Source organism: Miniopterus schreibersii (assembly GCF_964146895.1).
Source record: "Miniopterus schreibersii genome assembly, chromosome: 6".
Taxonomy (NCBI): Eukaryota; Metazoa; Chordata; class Mammalia; order Chiroptera; family Miniopteridae; genus Miniopterus; species Miniopterus schreibersii.
In genome coordinates this window covers 2,414,691-2,435,291 of record NC_138107.1, presented here as the reverse complement: position 1 = coordinate 2,435,291, position 20,601 = coordinate 2,414,691, and the positions used below count along the sequence as shown (strand labels likewise).

The window sequence follows — 20,601 nt, the reverse complement described above, 5'->3', positions numbered from 1 at the left end:
CCTGCAGAACCCCCAGTACTCTCCATGTTGGGTGACTTAATATCTGGTCCCAGACCTCAGGGCAGACCTTGGACAGTGAGACCTGAGTGTCCTGAAGGGTGGGGGAGGGGAGGCTCCACACACAGCAAGCCCCATCCTCAGTGCAGTAAGACTGCAGGTGAGACCCAGCTGTGTGAGTGGGGAGAGGACACTAAATGCTGCTAGAAAACTAAATAAAGTCAAGATCAAAAACAGCTCCAGCTCCCACGAATCTGCAGACAGGGCAGCAGTAACCCCTTTCCTTTATTCCTTGCCTGTGTACAGGGAAATCCGAATTCAGCAGCATTCCTTTCCTGACCCCAAGTGATCCCCAAATCCTGGGTGATAGCACAGGCCTGACTCTCCAGTACAGGTGCCACAGTGTTCGTGTCACCAGGCCAGCATGAAATCCACGAGGAAAGAGCAGCAGTGCTCAGGTGCTGCTGGGCCGAGGCTGTCAGGTGGACCAGAGGCAGGTTGGAGCGACGAGATTCAAGACAACTGGCCACTTGAGTTTGGCTAGATGGAACCCACGGTGAAGAAGTCACGGCCCCTCTGCTGGCACCAAGGGGTGTCAGGAGTAAGGCAGCTCAGTTACATAAAGAAAAGTAAACAGACAAGTCTTTCAGAGGAAAGGAAGCAACCGGGTCATATCAAGACCACCTCCGATTCCCTGTCAGCTGCAGACCAGAGGCATTCTGGGTGGAGGTGGTGAGACAACGAACACCTAGGCCACGCAAGCCAGTCTCCAGGAAGGAAAGATCACTCTCGGGGGCGGTTGACCATGACTTCACCCAGGGCCTCTAACACCTCTCGCTTGTAGTCCTCAAAGTCGCCGTCGATCTGGCTGACACTCTGCTCCTCCACCACCCATAGCTGGCAGCTGGTTTCCGTGATGAGTCGGGCGTCGTGGCTGACAACGATCACAGCTTGGAGGAAATGGGAGAGTGAGGGGAGGGAGAAAAGTGGCTAAGGCAATCAGAGCCCAGGGTAGGGAGCTCTAGCCTGCAGCCTGGCCGGGGGGGGGGGGGGGGGGGGATGCTCCAAGCTGACTCACCACCCTTGTACTCGTTGATGGCCTCCCCCAGAGCATCGATCGACTCAATGTCCAAGTTATTGGTGGGCTCATCCTGCAGAGGAGGCATTCCATGGCTGAGCGTTAGGACTCTCACCTGTGACATACCCTCTCCCACAGTCCGGCACACTCACCAAGATGAGGACATCGGGCTCCCGACAGGCCAGCTCTGCAAACACAACTCGGGCTTTTTGCCCACCTGCAGCAGAGAGAAAGGAGGCCCATCACACTTCTGACCACCTCCCACTCCTGCAGGTCAACCTGAACGTGTGCCTGCGTGCGTATGCCGAGCCCCCCAGCCTCGGCTCCTCTTCCCTCCCTGTCCAGGTACAGTGTGGGGTAGGCATGCTGAGGAGGCCCCTCCCAGCCCTGGCAGCAGTACCCGAGAGTTTGCAGATCTGGATGGTGTGGGCATGACTCTCGAGACCGAAGCGGCCCAGGCACTTGCGGGCGTCCTGGTAGGGCAGGTTGAAGGCCTGCTGCAGGTACTCGGTGGGTGTCTCCTCCATGCGCAGCTGCTCTGCATACTGCTGGTTGAAGAAGCCAATTTTCTGCCCAGAGGAGAGGAAGGTGTCAGTGAAGGTTCTCCTTCCTCTCTTGGACTCTTATCCCCAATTCCCAGGCCAACTTACCAGCCGGTGGTTCTTCCTCATTTCCCCCTGAGTCTGCAAGGGAAGAGCAAGGGGTGAGATGGGGAAAGGGAAAAGTGCTGCGGGTCCATACCCCAACTTTTGTGAAGGGGAGACAAATACAGAATGGGGCTGGGAAATAGAACACGGATGTCCTTCCTAATGTGACAAAGACATACCAGAAAACCAGAATGTGGGGCAAAAGGGAGTAAGAGACGGAGAACAAAGGGAGACAAAAGCACACATTCAGAACCAGGAGGAGACCGGCCACAACTAAGGACACCTCTCCCCTCCCAGCCGAACTCACGCACGCCCGCTCTCAGGGTCCCAGGTCAGACAGGGGTTAAGGACAGGTCAGAGGGAAACCTGAGGAAAAGGGCCCTCACAGCACTTTCCTGGAAGGAGGACAGATGGCCACCACCTGTCTAAAGTACTGTAGGGCAATATACAGTCGAAGTCCTAAAGGCAAAACACTTAGTAAAAACTATATTTGTAAAGATGTACAGTAGAAATACTTGCTGTAGTGTCCTTTAGTGAGAATCAGAGCTAATCTCTGTGACTGAGGCCAAATAAATTTGGGTAGATCCAGGTAATTATTGGCATGGGAAAATGCTTGATGCCTATTATCTGGAAAAAAGCTGGCTACACACCCTGGCCAGTGTGGCTCATTGGGCTGGGTGTCGTCCCATGCACCAGCAGGCTGCCAGTTCAATTCCCGGTCACGGCACATGCCCAGGTTTTGGGCTCGATGCCAGCTAGGGGGCCTACAGGAGATAGCCAATCGAAGCTGAGCACTCACATCTATGTTTCTGTTTCTCTCTCCTTCTCCCTTCCTCTCTCTCAAAAATCAATAAACTATTCCTTAAAAAATAAATAAATAATAAATTAAAAAGCTGGCTAAAGAACAATTCATGGATAGCTCATTTTTGTTTTTTAAAAAAAACAAATATGCATATTTGCAAAGGAAAAAAGGAGACAGCTACCCACCAAAATTAATACTGGTTATTTCTAGATTTCTCTTTGGCTTACGTAACTCGAATCAATCTGTAAGTAACGTATTTCTTGTGTAAAAAAACACATGGGGAAAACCCCAGCTCCAACCTCCACTTTCCTGGCTTTTTTTCCAGGACCCAATCTAAAACCTTCCACAGCACCTGCAGGGAAACGAGTCATCTGTGCCCAGTCTGTATTTAACTCTGCCCTGCAGAGGGGAACCCGGGACTTCAGCCTCTGGTGCGCAGCACATTCCCCACTCTGCATACCCCCACCTAGCCCTCCCTGCCTAGCTGTAAGACTTACCGGTGTCAGCTTGCCTGTCAGCAACAGGAGCAGGGTGCTTTTCCCCACACCGTTAGGGCCCACAATGCAGACTGCAAGAAGCAAGACAAGTAGTCAAAGAGGTCCCAGGCCCTCTTCTTGTGGCTCCTGATCTACCTCCCTGGGCCACTCAACACCAACTCACTTCTCGAGTCCATGTCGATGCCAAAATCCAGATTCTTAAAGAGTGGTTTGTGCCCCTCATAGCCAAACGTCACACCTGAGAGCCAGGAAAGGAAGCCGTTTCTTTTCTTTTCAGTTGCCCTGAAGGCCCCCTGTGTCTTGCCCTGAAGAAGAGGGCTGGGCCCACACCTCCCCCTGGGCTGCTGGATTGCAGAGGCTCACCATGCAGGCCCAGCACAGGTGGGCTGAGTGGAGGGGGGTTGGGGAACGTGAAGCGTACGGTGTACTCCTTGGGGCGCTTCAGGAGCTCGGGGGCCTCCTGTGATTCCTCATCTTGGTTTTTCCGTCGGCATTTTTGCTGCTTCCGAGTTAGGGCTTCCTTTGTTTGCTTTTCCTGCAGAGAAAGGGGAAGGGAGAAACCCTCATCTGCACAGCCATCCATGAAATGCAGGTTGGTGTCCCAGAGTCTGTTCTTCATACATTCTCCTAAGAAGAGCCCCCCTCCCAGGAAGACCCCTGGGTGCTCACCGCCTGCTTGGTAGACTTGCCACCTGCCTTCAGCTCCTTCAGCTTCTTCTCCTGCTTCTCATACTGCTTGAGCAGCTCTTTCTGCTTTTGCTGGTACATCTTCTTGAAGGTCACTGGGAAGAGGAGGAGGATGGGCATCAGTGGTACCCTCTCCCAGCAGATAGAGGGACAGTCACGACTGAAGAAGATGGGCCAACGGTGTCAGTGCCTAGACTCTGAAAAGACCCAGCTCCTCACCACGCCCTATGGCCGTCCCTCCCAGGCCTCTTCTTGGGGCCCCACCTCTCTCCTACGAGAGCGACCTCACTCACTGTAATTGCCCCTGTAGTAGTGGAGCCTCTGGGCATCCAGGTGGATGATGTCGGTGCAGACGTCATCCAGGAAGCCCTGGTCATGGGAGACGATGAGCAGCGTCTTCCGCCAGCCCTGGAGGTAGCTGGGTTTCAGAGCAGAGTGCGGAAGGTCACAATGGTCATGTCAGGGCTAAGTCAAGGGAAGCAGACAGGCACGGGGCAGGGAGGGAGGGCCGGCGAGGCCAGAGCACCAAGGGAAGAGTGGAGAAGAGCTAGAGGAAGAGATGCAGCATGAGAACCACTAACGTCAAGACTGCAGGCAAGGGCGACTCACTTATTGAGCCAGATGACAGCATTGAGGTCCAGGTGGTTGGTGGGCTCATCCAACATGAGCAGTGTGGGCTCCATGAACAGTGCCCTAGAGGGTTGGGCAGGAAAGTGTATGGTCAGAGGGGGAAGATCCCTGCTTAGAACCCCAGAGCAGCCACCAGTAGGTGGAGCCTGAGACCATGAACAATCCTTCCAGTTTCTCCTCAGAGAAGCTCCTGTGCAGGAGACACCAATGAGAATGTCCACCAGGCAGGGAGAGAATGAAGAACAGGCCTCAGGTCTGACAATGCAGTCAAGGAGAGAAGTCAGCCTTGAGCCTCCTGCTGGCATTGGGAGAATGGGGAGAAGGAAAAGGGCCTGCTGGCTTGAGGCTGAAGGGAGGGTAGGAGGTGGGAAGCCCACCTGGCCAGGGAGACACGCATGCGCCAGCCCCCCGAGAACTTCTGTGTGGGCCGATTCTGCATTTCAGGGTCGAAGCCCAGACCTGCCAGGATCCGCCGGGCCTTGGCCTCTGCGGCCGCCGCGCCGATAGCCCGCAATTCCTCATACACCTGGAAGGGAAAAGAGGTCACACACCTGAGGTCGCAGGAACCCCCACATCTCAGCTGTGAACCTGTGATATGTCCCCTACCTTCTCCAGTCGCTCGGCAGCCGTGTCATCACCCTGTTCCAGCTGCGCCTGAAGCTGTCGCTCGTCTTCCAGCAGCTTTAATCGCTTGGTGTCAGCTCGAAGAACAGCCTGTACTGCAGGTGTTTCATCTGCTACCACCTCTGGGGATGGGAGGACAGTCAGGCTACTCCAAGGGCCAGGGTCCTATTCCCTTTGCCCTTCAGCACCATTTCTGGTTTGCCTGACCCTGCCCAGTTCTTTGTACCTGTTCCAAATGAAAGGTCCTGCATCTCTCACTTCCTCCCTCTTCTTTAGCATCTTTTCTCAGGGCCCTGGCTCTCCACATAACCTTTCCCCTCCCCCCCAATTGCTTCCCTCCCTGGCTGGCCACCCGAGCACCCACCCTTGAAGCCTCCTCCCACCGGTGCCTTACCCTGCTCACATAGCAACACATCGATGTTGGGGGGGATGCTCAAGGCTCGGTTGGCAATGTGCTTGAGGAGAGTGGTCTTGCCCTTGCTAGGGAATGAGAACTATTATGGCCAGGTCATCTCTGAGAAATCTCTTCTTTCATTCCAGCCCCTCCTCTCCTCACCCATTGGGTCCAACTAGCCCATAGCGGCGGCCAGCCACAATGTACAGGTCTGCATTGACGAATAACTCCTTGCCATGGGCCGAGATGCTGAACTTCTCCAGCTGCAGCCATCAGGGAAGCAGGGCAGAGGGAAGGAATGGGCACAATGTGGATTCTCCCTTTCAGACAGAGGCTACAGCTTTCTCCCTGCAGGGAAGCCTCTGGCAAAGAGGCCTCCAGCATAACTCCCTCCTCCCCACATGCTGGTCCCTTCCCGGTCCACTGCCCCAACGGGCTCTCCCAAATCCTAAGCCAGCTCAGCCTGTCCCACTCACTTCCCTCCAAGGGTGGACCCTCTACTTCTACTGATTTTTCTATCTTCTCGCTCAAGATGGCAGAACTCAAGGCGTGGAAAACGCCTCCAAGCTTTCCTGCAGTGAACTAAGCCGCTCACAGCCCACTCCCCTGGCTGCCAGGGCCACGCTGGTGAGAACGGGCACTTCCCTGGTGAGCGGGAGGAGCAGGTCATCCTCACCTTGATGTCAGATGCATTTTCTAACATGGCTTGGCGGGAGGACACCTCTGCTTGTGACACGGAGAAGTCATTCTCAGCAGCATTAGCTGCCTTTAATGAAGCCACCTGGCGCTCATACTCCATCTGAGAAGGAATGGAAACCACGTCTGCCAGCTTCCTGTCACCACGACACCAAGACAAGGCTCATGGAACACTCTTTTCTTACTCTGCCTGTTTTACTTGAAGTAGCACTCAAAGCTGTACTTCCTGTCCCCCAACTCACATGTCCCCTAGGTAAAGCTTAAAAATATCAAATTCTCCTACCTTTGCCCACTAAGAACCCAAGGTCTTACTTGCTTCTTCAGCTTCTTCTTCTCTTTCTTGCTGAGGTGGGCGTAGGGATCACTGGCCTTAGGCTCCCCTCCTTCCTCGTCCTCTCCTTCTTCCTCTGAGCCCTGTGAGAGCTGGAGGTAAAAAACGAGGGCCCCCTTCTAGAACTCAGGTTTTACGTCACCTACCCCCAGTCCCAGTCAGCTCTTTCCTTCCGCACGCAGAATGTTGAGGTTGTGGTGGACCCTCCCCCTCTCCTAGCCATCCTTTGTCCATTTCTGCCACCACGAATGGTACAAGGCAGACGGCAGGAGTGCGTATGAAACGTCTGTGCTCCTGTACACAGAGCTACCAATGCAAATGTGACTGAGGGTAGAATAGATACATTTACAAGTGTTACTATAGCTTCACACTAACATGCAAAGAAAAGGTCTAAAAGCCCTAATATACAGCTGCTGAGGAACACAGCAGAACCCAGGCGAGAAAGCATCGGATGCACAGGGGATTGCAGAGATCACAGACTCCCGCCACCATGCGGACGAGATAACTGAGACTAGGCAGTGGGAAGATGTCCTCAGGCCGCACAGCCAGATTGTCTGAGACTAATGCCAAGTCTTTCTCCTGCTGGGCACAGTAACAGCACCCCAGGTCCTGGCCCTCACCAACCCCAAAATACACACCTGCTCTGCCTTCTTCCTCCCTGGCTTGGGTGGCTCTTTTTCTTTTATTTTTTCTTCTCCATCTTCTTCACCTTCATTGTCCAGAGCAGAAAATTTATTTTGAGGCTAAAGGAAAAAGAGCCGGTCTAAGGAAATGGTCGAATTCTCGAGACCCAGCACCTCCTCCTGTAATCGATTCCCTCACCTTGGCCTTCCCAGTTGACTTCTCTTCCTTTCCCCTTTTGCCCTTGAGGCCTGGTTGTTGTTCCTCAGATACGGCCTGGAGAGAACATGGAGACAGACAGACAGACACACATTAACGTGCTACCTTGTCGTTTAACAAGTGTTTCTAGGGGGTCTAGAACTAGAAGTTAACTGTACTGAGTGGTGCTAGGGGAAAATGAGACCCAGAAAGAGACTAGAGAGAGAAGAGAAAACTAGAGAGTATCTGCTGTGAGTCAGGCGAGTGAGCTGCACAGGTGGGGCAGCAGCAGTGCAGGAGGGCTTCCTTGAGAGGGCACATCTTGAGAAGAGGAGTGATGGATGGGGCTTGGAGAAGGCATTCTAGGGAAGAGGAGGGCACAGCCAGACAACGAAGGCTCATCACAGAGTCAGCTGGAGGCCAAGATGGGTCAGGCAAATCTGAAAGGTGCACATGGGAGAGTCCCAAGTGGAAGAGCAAAGACTCGAAGGCCTTTGTTTTACATTTTGAGTTTGAAAGCAAAAGAATCACTGTAGGTTTCCAAGTGATAAAAAAAGTACTTTAAAAAGCTGATTTTGACAGTTTAAGCAAGACAGACCTAGAAGAGCTAGCTTAAGAGCAGAAAATCAAGCCTGGGAACTCGCACCCCACAGCCAGAAGGTGCTCTGAGGGGTGGGAGCGCCTGGCAGGGCATCACTTTCACCTTGTTGATTCGATTCTTCTCTGGCTTGGCAGGCGCAGGAGCCTGTTTCTCTTCCTCCTCCTCTTCCTCACTCTGATCCTGAATCAGGGCTGCAAAAGCATTGCCCCCCTGGAGAATGAAAGGGCTGGACAAGTCAGCGGGACAGCCTGACTGGGCGTGGCTCAGCGGCTGAGCATTGACCTAGGATCCAGGAGATCGCGGTTCGATTCCCGGTCAGGGCACATGCCCGGGTTGCGGGCTCCAACCCCAGTCAGGTGTGCAGGAGGCGGCCGATCAATGACGACTCTCTCATCACTGATGTTTCTCTCAAGTCAAAAATATATTAAAAAAGAAAAAAATCAGTGGGATGGTCAAGGTTGCACCCTGAAGGATCCGTTTACCATGAGATGACTTACCTTGGTTTTCTTCCCTCCTCGGGGTGTCAGGACAGGTACTGAAAAATGACAGAGAAGAAAGATGAGGCAGGAAAGGGAATGATGATTCTGGTTCTTCAACTAAACCAACTCACAGATGAAAGGAGGAGGCACGGCCCCCGTCTGGCCTAGGGGCTGCAGGCCCCGCTCCCCGCAGGCATTACCCTCTCCCTCCTCGTCACTGGCGGGCACTGAGAGCTTCTGCAGACGCTCCAGGAGCTCCTTCTCCTCGCCATCGTCATCCACGTCCTTCTTCCGCCGGCCTTTTCGGGTGTCTCGCTTCTTTTTTTGCTGCTGAAAGCAGCAAGTAAGAGAATGAGTCTGAGGCCCAGGTCCCTATCGTATCTGCCTCACGGAGTCACTACCTGTGGCTGCACCCGGTGGCTGGGACCCACACTGTACCTGCTGCTGCTGCTGCTTCTCCTTCTCCTCGAGCACGTGCTCTTCTTCCCCGGCCTGCTTAGCTCCTACGGCCAGCTCCTCAAAGAACTAGCAAGAGTTCAGGCACAGGTCACCATAGCTCAGACACCCACCAAGCCCCTTTGCCACATGCAGGCCCAATGACCCTCTCTTCCATCCACCCGATGCTTCCTCTCTTGACAAGATCCCCCCAGACCCCCCGCGACCTTCATATAGGACCACTCATGATCAGTTCTCCTCCTCAACCCTCATTTCCTCACCGTCTTTTTGTTCTTCTTGTCCTTCCTTCCTTTCTTCACCACTTTGTCTACAAGGTTAAGCAGACATCATGAATACTTATCTGCAAATTCTGAAACAGCCTGATCTCCCCGCAAAGCCCTCAATGGCCTCCACCCCATTTTACTATTTTTCTAGTTAAATGACCATTCCCTATACATATCTGCACTGTCCCACAAGACAAAGGTGGACTGGTCCAGGGCAGCAGTTGGGAGGGAGATGGCAGAATTCCGAGGGTGAGGGTACAGGTGGGAAGGAAGGCAGACAGTCAGTCAGAGAGAACTCCTGTTTGGAGCTGGCAAAATTAATTGAGCTGCCTGGCCAGCGTGGCTCAGTGGTTGAATGTCGACCTATGAACCAGGAGGTCACAATTTGATTTTTTTTAAATATATCTTTATTGATTTCAGAGAGAGGAAAGGAGAGGGAGAGAGAGAGATAGAAACATCAATGATGAGAGGGTCATTGATTGGCTGCCTCCTGCACACCCCCAACTGGGGATCAAGCCCGCAACCTGGGCATGTGCCCTGACCGGGAATTGAACCCCGACTGCCTGGATCCTAGGTCCACACTCAACCGCTGAGCCACGCCTGGCTGGGCAGGAGGTCACAGTTTGATTCTCAGTGAGGGCACATGCCCGGGTTGTGGGCTCCATCCCCAGAGGGGGGTATGCCGGGGTCAGCCGATCAATGACCCCCCTCATCACTGATGTTTCTATCTCCCCCCCCTTACTCTCTCTGAAATCAATAAAGATATTTTTTTCAAAAATTAGTTGGGCCACCGGTACCATTTATTAACTTAAGATATGATGGGAGAGAAGGTCCCCTCTCCCCAACCCTGCCACCCAAGGTAGAACGTAGATACTATGAATTCAGTTTGGGATATGCTGTCTGTGAAACCTGCAGGCCATGTAAATAGAGCTGTAAGTAAATGAACATCTGGGTCTATGCCCCATCTGCTCTGTTCCCAAGACATTCTAGCTCAAATCACACTGTATTATACTTGTCTTTCACCTTAGCTACCTGTGGTACTATTTAGCTTGTGTTCCCAGGGAGCAGAGGGAAATAAATAAAAGTTTACTGACTGAACAAATTCCAGCTCCTCCCTTCTGTCCATCCCAGTTTCCCTGAAGGCAGTGAACTATGTCTAACTCCCCATCTCCCTCCACCATCAGACTAGAAGGCAACCAGCAACTTCATGGTCTCTCTTCACTATCACATCCCCTTCAAACCATCCATCCTACCCAAAACACCCCTGTAATCATTTAGCTTAAAAAAAAAACAAACAAAAAAAGAGCCACCAAAAACAAACAAAAGAACTAATGGCTTTCTGCTATCTGCCACATTAAGTACTGGCCAGACCAGAATTACAGTAATCCCCCATAATCATTTACCTAGGAAAGTTTTAGTGCACATCTACTAGCCTAAAACTGGTGATTAATGAGGACAATCCCTAGAAGTTAGGGCTTCAGACTATATCTCCGTTTCCCTGTCCACACCTGTGTTCTGGGCACCGGCTTCTCCCGGCTCCCTGATTTAGTGCCAGGCACGCTGAAGTCCCCTACCCAGAACACGTTTCACAATCTGATCTCTCTGCATTGGGTGACTAGTGTGATGGAGTTGAAAACATATTTAGGAAAAACAATAAAAGGCTTTATATGTTATTCCAAGAAGTCTAATCCTAAAGATATTAAGGAGGATCCACTGAAGTGCCTAAGATAGGACGAGATGACAGTATCAGGTCACCTTGACAACATCTACAAGTGACAAATCCCAGACACTATTTTCTCCCCAAGGACTAGCACAAGCATCTCACCTCTCCTTCCTTTAAGTTTCTTTTGTAAACATCACTCTGACCCTCCTGACAGTAGGGAGAGGAAAAGTCTTGTACAAGTTCAATTGTGAAAAAGTGTAAACCAGTCACCAAGGACTAGAATAAGGCTAAGTTTGGCTAAAGCTACGTTATTTCTTCCATCTCTCTGCCTCTAAAGGCTCCTCCCCTTTACACATCACTTAAGTTGTTCCTAACTTCAAAGTCAAATGAAACACTTTCCTTAATCTTACAACCTCCTCCTTTAATCCGTTTTCTATCCTGTCTTCACTGACTGAAAAGCACAGTCCACACCAGCTGCACTTCCTCATCTCCCGTTCCTTTTCAAATGTACTACAATCTGCTTTGGGTATCACCTCCTAATGAATACTACTTTTGACAAAGTTGCTACTGTCTCTTTAGTTGCTCAACCCCAAAAGGATATTTTTACTCCTTATTTGCTTGACTTCTCTGCAACATTCCATGCTACCTACCTTTTACTTCTTCCAGTCATTACTTAACTTCAGGAATCCTTCCTACTCCTGGTTTGCCTCCAGTGTTTCTGGCTGCTTGCCTCTCAGTTTCATCCCCTCAGCCTCCTTTCTCTACCTTACTTCCCTTAATTGTTGAGATTCTTTTGGGTCCCCACATTCTGCCCCTTTTCTCTTCAAGCTGCTTCCATATCCAACACTTAACTACACTTGCCTGTCTTTCCTTTTAGTCTAGATCTCTCTCCACAGCCATTAAACAAGCCCTCTCCCTGCCATCTCCTCTTAGAAACTCCACAGAAAGCTCCAATTCAGCATTCAAAACTTGTCTTTTCCCACTCCCCACCCTATAGCCCAAGTGCTTTTAATACTCTTCCACTGAGTTACTTGAGTGTCTTCCCTAATTCTTCTCCCTTCCATTAGCCAGTTCCCAGTGCTGATCAAAGCCACTTCCTTAATAAGACTTTTTTTTAAAAAAGATATCTTTATTGTTGAAGGCATTACAGATATGCCCCCTTTGTTTTTTCCTGTTGACTCCCTCCCCTTAATAACTCTTTAGTCTTCACCACCTTGGCTTGCTCTCTTACCACTTCTCATCTGGATCATTGTGAGAACCTGCAAAACAGTCTCCATACCTCCACTCTCGACTGCTCATTCTTGGAACTCAGATATCACATATCCCTGGGAGCCTTTGCTGACACTCCTACTCTACCTGTCTAAGTGGATGTCTCTTCTTTCTTCTCAGTCCCATAGCATTCCCAAGCACATTCATAAAATACTCTGTCAACCACTGTCTGCTTAATGCTCTGTCCCCTCCACTGGACTGGGTGCCCCTTCAAAGCAAGGCTTATCTTTTTAGTTTTGTTTTGGTAACCCTCACCTGAGGATATTTTTTTCACTGATTTTTAGAAAGTGGAAGGGAGGGACGGAGGGGTAGAGAGTGAGACACAGAGAGAGAAACATCAATCGATTAGTTGCCTCCCGCAGGCGCCCCAATCAGGGAGGAGATTGAACCTACAACCCAGGTAGGTGCCCCTAACCGGGAATCGAATCTGCGGGCCTTCCGTGCGCGGGCCGAGGCTCTAACCACTCAGACACACCAGCCAGGGCAGCAAGGCTCATCTTCATCATTGCATTCCCACTTCCTTTGCACAGTACCAGGTATACAGTTGGTATGCAATAAATGCTTATAAAATTAGTCACTGTGTAACTACTGCAATTATTTGTATCCATTTTAGCTCTCCCTTGAAGTGTCTTCAAGCCTGGGAGGATGTCTCCATGTTTTCTCCTCCCCTCTCCAAAGCAGCGCATACAGTACTTAAGTAAAACAGGTGTTCACAAACACTCGCTGTTTCCGAGTACACCTTAACTCCCATTCCAACTCCCAGCATCTTCACTCTGCCCCAGCTGAGTCAGAGGTGCCTCTTGCTTATGAAAGAGCCCAGGAAGGAGCCATCCTCTCCGGGGAAGCGGGTGGGCCCCGGCTCCCGAGCGGCGTGCGTCTGTCGGTACAGCGCGCGGCGACGGCGGAGGCCCGGCAGGGGCACGTTTCTGTGGAGTGCGGCAGGCGGCGCGGCGCGGACGACGTCCAGAAGAGACGAGGGCTGGCTCATTCCCCCGCCTCCCTCCCTCGGTTCCAGAGGTTCTTCCCCGTCTTCTGCCCAGTCCCACTTAAGCTCGAGCTCGACTCGCGTCACCCTTGCCCGCGCCCCCAGCCCGGGGCTGCCGGGCCAGACGCCCCATACACGCATGCGCAGTAGCCCCCCGCGGCCCGGTCAGGTTCGCGTCCAGTGACACGTTCCTAAAACAGGCGCACTCTCCTCGCTCGTTCCCCCCGCCCACGAGCCTCACCTGCGGCGCTCGTGCTCTCTCCGTCCCCGATCCACTCGGGTTCCGGAGGCTGCTGCTTAGGACCCTTCGGCATCGCGGCGGCAGTTACAGCTACTCTGGCCGCGCCAGTGCTGTTTCCGCTTCCGGCAGCGTGAATCTGGGGACCCGGCAGCACCTCGGCGCCAGCGCGGCCGGCCCCGCCCCCAGGCGGTGCACGTGCGCGCCTCTCCGTCACCTCGGGGGCGTGGCTGCGCCGGGGGCGTGGCTGCGGAGACGTGTGGGCGGTGCCTGCAACTCGGGGCGGAGGCAGGGCGTTTGTGACCGCGTGGGCGCCCTGCTCCGTGACTCCCACACCGCGTCTCTAATTTCCGACTAATAAGGACTGGACGCGTCCTTTCTTTAAGTGGTTGCTACCTTCGACCAGCCCCTTACGTCTAGTTAGGGGCAGAAAGGCGCAGTCTGTCTTCTAAGGAGTTGTCGGTCTAGTGTTGAGGCGCGTCCTTAAACCCCAAACTTGGAGTTGTAAAGGAGTAGGTACTCTAGCGTAACACCGTGCGGCGGAGCTTAAGCTCCCACCCCCACTTTTTTTGGTAAAAGCTTCACTGAGGTGTAATATACAATAAAATGGACAAACAAATTGACAAACTGCAAAGTGTATACTTTGATAAGTTATGACATATATACACCCATTAAACCACTACCACAATCAAGATTTGGGTTCACTTCTAACACTACCACTTAGTAGGTGTGGGAGCAAGTGCCTGTCAGCCCTGTAAGCTCCCATTAGCTCCTTAAACCACTACGGTCATGCTTCTGTGGTGATGCTTTAGTAGCCACCAAGGCCTGAATTCACTGTGCTAAGGGTCAACAGATTAGGGTGGGTTCTCAGTCCTTAACCTCTTCACTCTCCCAGCACCACGTAATGCCAATGGCCACTCCCTCTGTTTTCTTCAGGGACACTGCTCTCTCCAGGTTTCCTTTCCACCTCAGTGGCTGCCCCCTTTTCCCTCTCTTCCTGGCATCTCCTCCTGAAGTCTAGATATGGCAGTATTTTGGGCCCCGTTTTTTGACACTCTTCTTTATCTAGATCTATTACCTATGTCTCATGACTTTAAACGCCATCCATAACTGATGAAGATCCCTACGTGTCTCTTGTTACCCTAAACTTCTGCCTTAAGCTTCAAGCTCAGGAATCCAATTGCTTATTGTACATCCTCTCTGAGATCTCTGATATCTCAAATTAACATGTACAAAAATGGAACTCTTGTTACTCCTCAAACTTTTGTCTCCTCCAGGTTTCCCGATATCCAGAAGTTGCACCACCTATAGAGGGAACATACCTCAACATAATAAAGGCCATATGTGACAAACCTACAGCTGATATCCTACTCAATGGTGAAAAGCTGAAAGCTTTTTCTCTAAGATCAGAAACAAGACAAGGATGCCCACTCTTGCCACTTTTCTTCAACATAGTACTGGAAGACCTAGTCAGAGCAATAGGGCAAGAAAAAGAAATAAAAAGTATCCAAATTGAAAAGGAAGGAGTAAAACAGTCTCTATTTGCAAATGATATTATACATGTGTGTGTCTGTGTGTGTGTATAGCATATATATATATATCCTAGAGAATGCACCAAAAAATGTTAGAATAAGTAGATTCAGCAGTTTCAGTATACAAATATACAAAATCAATTTATACACACTAATAACAAACTATCAGAAAGAAAAGAAAACAATCCCATTTACAAGTACAGCAAAAAGAATAAAATTACAAGTGCACCAAAAAGAATGCCTAACCAGCGTGGCTCAAAGGTTGAGCATTGACCTATGATCCAGGAGATTACAGTGCGATTCCTGGACAGGGCACATGCCCAGGTTGCAGGCTCCATCCTCAGCAGGGGGCATACAGGAGGCAGCCAACCAATGGCTCTCTCTCATCACTGATGTTTCTCTCTCTCTCCCTCTCCCTTCCCCTCTCTGAAATCAATAATAACAAAAAAAAGAATACTGAGGAACAAATTTAACCAAGGAGATAAAAGACCTGCACTAACTATGAGACACTGATGAAAGAAACAGAAAAAGACACAAGTAAGTGACAGCAATACCATGCTCATGGATTGGAAAAATTAGTGTCATTAAAATGTCCACAATACCCAAAGCAATCTAAAGAATCAATGCAATCTCTATAAAAACACCAATGAGCCCTGGCCAGTGTGGCTCAGTTGGTAGAGCATCATCCCATACACGGTGAGGTCGCAAGTTTGATTCCTGGTTGGGGCACATGCCTGGGGTTGTGGGCTTGACTCCAAGTAGGGGGCATGCAGGAGGCAGCCAATTGATGTTTCTCTCTCATCAATGTTTCTCTCTAAAAAAAAAATCAAAAAAAAAAATCAATAAAAACATTTTTAAAAAGAACTTAAAAAACACCACCACCAATGACATTTTTCACAGAACTAGAACAAAATTCTAAAGTTTATATGGAACATAAAAGGCCCCGAAAAGCCAAAGCCATCTTGAGAAAAAAACAAAAAAACAAAGTTGGAGGTATTACTCTACCTAGTTTCAAACTGTAAGGCCACTGTAATCAAAACAGCCTATACTGGCATAAGAACAGGCATATAGATCAATGGAACAGAACAGAGAGCCTAGAAATAACCCCACACTTACATGGTCAATTAATCTATGCAAGGGAGGCAAGAATATACAACAGGGAGAAGACAGTTTCTTCAACAAATAGTGGTGGGGAAACTGGACAGATACATTATAAAAATGAAATGACCACTTTCTTACACCATATATAAAAATAAACTCAAAATGGGTTAAAGACTTAAATGTAAACCTCAAACCATAAACCTAGAAAAATAGACAGGCAGTAAACTTTTAAAAAATATACATTTTTATTGATTTCAGAGAGAGAAGAAAGGAGAGGAAGAGAGAGATAGAAACATCAATGATGAGTCATTGATTGGCTGCCTCCTGCACACTCCCTGCTGGGGATGGAGCCCGAAACCCAGGCATGTGCCCTGACCCGGAATTGAACTGTGATCTCCTGGAATGTAGGTCAATGCTCAACTGCTGAGCCACATGGGCCTAGTGGCTATAAACTCTTGACATTGCTCTTAGTTGGGGATGTATAGGAGGCAGCCAATCAATGTTTCTCTTTCACATAGATGTTTCTCTCCCTCTCCCTTCCTTATCTCTAAAAAACTGAATTAAAAAAAACAAACGTCCAGTTATAAAAATAGCCAAAGGGGATGTACATCATGGGGAGGACAGTCAATATCACAACTATGCATGGTGTCAGATGGGTGTTAGACTTAGTGAGGTGATCACTTTGTGAGGTATATAAATGCCTAATCACTATGCTGTACACCTGAAACTAGTATTATATTGTATGCCAACTATAATTTAAAACAAATTTAAATAAATAAATATAGTAGCTAAAATTGAAAAAAAGAAAGGAAGAATTGCACCACCTTTTATTCTTGGGCCAACCTGAAAGATCCTTTCTCCATTCCCTCTCATCAGCAAGCCATGTCTGCTTTTCATTTATTGAAAAAATTTATTGAGTGCATGGGATGTGCCAGGTACTCTTGTACTTAGGGTCTTGGGATATCGCCAAATAAAATAAAGATCTCTGCTTGTATTTGTAGCAAGGGAGATAATGCTATGGAAAAAAGAAAATATAGATCAAAGTCAAAAGTATCAGGAGAGCAGGTTGTAGTTTTAAATGGACTGTTCAGGAGGCCTCAGTGAGGTTAAGTTAAATCCTTGAAGAAAGTGAGAATGTTGGCCCCATGGGTTTCCAGAAGAGCCTACCTGGCGGAAGGAACACACAGAGTGACTCCTTACAGCAGAAGTGTACTTGGCATAGATGAGCACACAGTGAGCAGGCAGTGTGGCTAGTGAGCAAGGGGTTGTTGGAGAGGTAAACGGAGTACAGCAGGGTCTGCATTGGGGTCTTTTAGGCCACCTTAAGAAATTGGCTTCTACTCTTGACTAAAACGGAAATCATTACAAGGTTCTGAGCAGAGAAGTCACCTGACCTGGCCTACATTTTAACAGGGTGGCTTTGGGTACTGTGCTGAGATAGACTGAAGGGTGTGGGCTAGGGCAGGATGGCAGGAGGCAGGGAGCCTGTTTAGGTGACAGTGACTCGGACCAGGGTGATAACGTGGAGGTGGGGACAGGGCTGATTTCTGGATATATTTGGAAAAAAGAGCCAGTGGGTCTGGTTAATGAATTAGATGTCAGATGTGACAAATTATGACTCCAAGGTTTCCAAACCAAGCAACTAGAAAGATGAGTTGCCATCAATCGAGACTTTAAAATACATCCTAAATCTGCCCACTTCTCTCACCTCTACCCCAGACCAAGTCCCTATCTTTCCTATGGACTACAGGAGTGGCCTCCTAACTGGTCTCCCTGCTGTTATTCTTCAGTTTATCCTTCAGTCAGTACAAGTTTTATTTATTCATTATTTTTTGTTTTGACTTTAGAGAGGGAGAGGGAGAGAAACATGGACATGAGAAACATCCGTGTTGGGTTGTCTCCCCTACGCACCTTTACCAGGTATTGAACACGTGACCTTTCAGTGTCAGGGAAGATAGTCCTACCGACTTAGCCACACTGGTCAGAGCCAGTATAAGTTTTAAAATGTAAATCATTTGATCACTCAGAATAAAATCCAAATGCTTTGCTTTGGCTTACAGGGCTCCGTATGACCTGGCCAGTTGAGCTTCCTGATCTCATCTTCTAGCCTAGCCACACTGGTCTATTTCCACCTCAAACCTGAGATTCAATTTTGCCTCAGGGCCTTTGCCCTTGCTGCTCCCAGTGTCTGGAATGCATTTCCCCTGATATCCATATGGTTGCTTCCTCAGTTTCTAGCTTCAGGATCTATTCTATTCACATGTTACCTCTTCAAATAAGTTCTCCAAGGACCTGTTCTTGTCCACCTGTCCTTCTCCAGCCTCTTCCTTCACTTTTTCTTCAGAGCATGTATTACTTAAGATTACATTACAGCCCGACTGGGCGTGGCTCAGCGGTTGAGCATCGACCTAGGATCCAGGAGATTGGGGTTCGATTCCCGGTCAGGGCACATGCCTGGGTTGCTGGCTAGGCAGCCGATCAATGACTCTCTTATCATTGATGTCTCTGTCTCTCTCTCTCCCCCTCCTTTCCTCTCTCTGAAATCAATAAAGATACATTAAAAAAAAAAATTAGATTGCATTCGTTCTTATTGTGGATCATCTTCAATAGGCCGTATGCACCATATGGGTAAGGTTTTTGTCTTTCTCACTACACCCCCAGCTCCTGAAACAGTGCCGGCTCCGAGAAAGCACTAACGTATTCACTGAACGAATGAGGCTTAACTAAGAGAATGCAGATGAACATAGCATGCTGCCTGGTACAGAGCAAGCAACCAGCAGATGCCGTGCTCGGAGCTCTCTCGGGCCTCTCTGGCCATCCCTCCTGTTTCCTCGTCTGGCTCATCCTGGTCCATCTTGATTTGGCCACTGATGCCAGCTTCCCTCAAGGCTGAGTTCTGGGCCCTCTCTTCTTTCCACCTGACATTCTCCTCCCAGGTTACTTCAGCTACAGATTCTTCAGACAGGTCTTTCCTGTCCACGTCTCAAGCAGCCCCCAACCGTTATTCTCTAGGCAATACCCCATTTATGTCCTTTATATCACTAATCACACAATCTGTAATCGTTTACTTTTGACAAAAGCAGACCCTGGCAACTGGGAAATGGCCTGACACTAAGAGCTAAGCCTTGGTGTGGCTCAGAGCGAGCCTGGCACTCACAGCTTAGCCACTGTGCTCTCGTGTCCATCACAAACCTCACAGGACACCAACGGCAGAAAAGGTCATTCTGTGTAAGGCTGCTGTGTGAGCCATAAGCACTAAACAATACTAAACAGCCCCTCTTGGCAACAATGAGTGACGGCTGTTTTTTTACTTTATTTTTTACCAAGTTACATCTTCAGTCATGTTTTATTCCTCCTTCCTTCAAAGATGAGATTTATTAAGAGGTGCAACAGTATGATTACCTTTACTTCCCAACAGCTCCCAATCCAGAACAAGTCCTCGACTCCTTGAATGTGTCCCTATCACCTAACACAGACCCTAATCCCTTCATTTCTAATCCTCTTGTAATGAGGTAACCTCTTCAGAGCTAATAAACCCAACTTTGTTTGACTATAGGTGTGTTCCCGGTGGTATCTGGCTGGAAGGGCATTGCCACTTTCACTGTCTTACTTCCTATACCATCCTGAAATTTTAGCGGGGAGTGGCTGGTAGAAGATGTTCATCCTGCCCCGTTTCCACCTGCTCAAAGTCCAACATTTTGCTCAGCACATGGCTGTCTGAATATGTTCCCAAGCCTCACTGGCAGGTAGGTATTGGCCACAGGACTAATTTATAGCCAGTGGAATATAAATTGAAGAGCTGGATGTTAGCCTGGATGAAATTTCCTTTAAGACAGCTGGTGTGCTCTGCCTTTCCTCCATCCTGAGGCTTCGAGTAAGGATAACAAACTGGAGTTTCGCTCTGGACTGAATAGGAGGGTCTGACCCCTAGGAACTGTGGCGCTGAAATCTGGGGGTAGCTAATGTCCAGGGACCTTGTGGCGTCATGACTACCATGCATGCCTTGGACTGTCTACCTCTTGACCTATGAGAAATAAATGTCTATCTTGTTTTAAGACTAATTTTGGTTTCTGTTACAATTGAACTTAAAAGCTGATAAACTGGCCCATAGTCGGTGCTTAATATTTAGAGTAAATGTACCCATGCTCATGGCTTCAACCACCATCTATATGCAGTTAACTCAAGATTTAAGCCTCATTTTAATCGAACATCAAACCTGTATATTCAACTACCTACTTGATATCTCCCCTTGGATGTCTTTAAAAAGGCAGCTCAGACACAACCATTTCAAAAGTAAATTAGTGGCACTGTTTTCCCCAATACCTTTTTTTTAAAAACGTTACTTATACAAGCCAGAATTAGCCCAAGAAACCAAAATACTTTCATTTTGACCTCGTTTTCAAAAGTCCACTTTTCCCCAACTCCACTACCAAAGTCAATGCCACCCTGAGACTCACCTGGATTACAGAAGGAACTGTCTAACCTGCACCTCCAAGCCTGGACAGGGCCCCAGAGTGTATCTTTTTGAAAAACCAGGTAATTTGTGCTACTAGCCTGCTTGAAACTCTTCTAAGGCTTCCTTCTTAAGAAAAAGACCCAAAGCCTTGTTCTGCATGGCTTCACCGGGTCTAGCTGCTTTCTTCTGCCTCACCTCCCACTCTTCCCACCTCTTGGCAAACATCTTTGCCTGGACCACTCTCCCACCTCGCCTCCTGCTTGTCCCTCAGAACTGGCCTGTTGTCATCTTTTGAGGTCCCTCTACCACATAACCTTTCTTCATGCCTCACTTCTTTGCAGCACTATCAGGCAGGT

The 20,601-nt window shown here is 49.2% G+C and overlaps 1 protein-coding gene across 4 annotated transcripts; it reads right to left on the bottom strand.

Annotated features, from left to right (window-relative positions):
- Positions 1-252: 252 nt before the first annotated feature.
- ABCF1 (ATP binding cassette subfamily F member 1) lies at positions 253-13,378 on the bottom strand. Of its 4 annotated transcripts, none has more exons than XM_081141457.1 (25): positions 13,160-13,378; positions 8,999-9,045; positions 8,721-8,807; positions 8,483-8,612; positions 8,301-8,338; positions 7,906-8,013; positions 7,206-7,280; positions 7,022-7,126; positions 6,365-6,475; positions 6,033-6,155; positions 5,519-5,619; positions 5,357-5,442; positions 4,945-5,084; positions 4,716-4,864; positions 4,318-4,401; positions 4,002-4,126; positions 3,691-3,803; positions 3,385-3,556; positions 3,185-3,259; positions 3,022-3,092; positions 1,726-1,758; positions 1,476-1,644; positions 1,228-1,292; positions 1,076-1,148; positions 253-947 (listed from the first exon to the last, which is right to left on the bottom strand). In XM_081141457.1, exons 1-25 carry the CDS (start codon positions 13,230-13,232, stop codon positions 781-783), a joined length of 2,520 nt encoding a protein of 839 aa, XP_080997583.1. In that variant the 5' UTR covers positions 13,233-13,378; the 3' UTR covers positions 253-780. The 4 variants fall into 4 exon arrangements, with proteins under 4 accessions (XP_080997583.1, XP_080997585.1, XP_080997584.1 ...); XM_081141459.1 differs by having other exon boundaries at positions 6,365-6,466; XM_081141458.1 differs by having other exon boundaries at positions 8,483-8,609.
- Between the last annotated feature and the right edge of the window lie 7,223 nt (positions 13,379-20,601).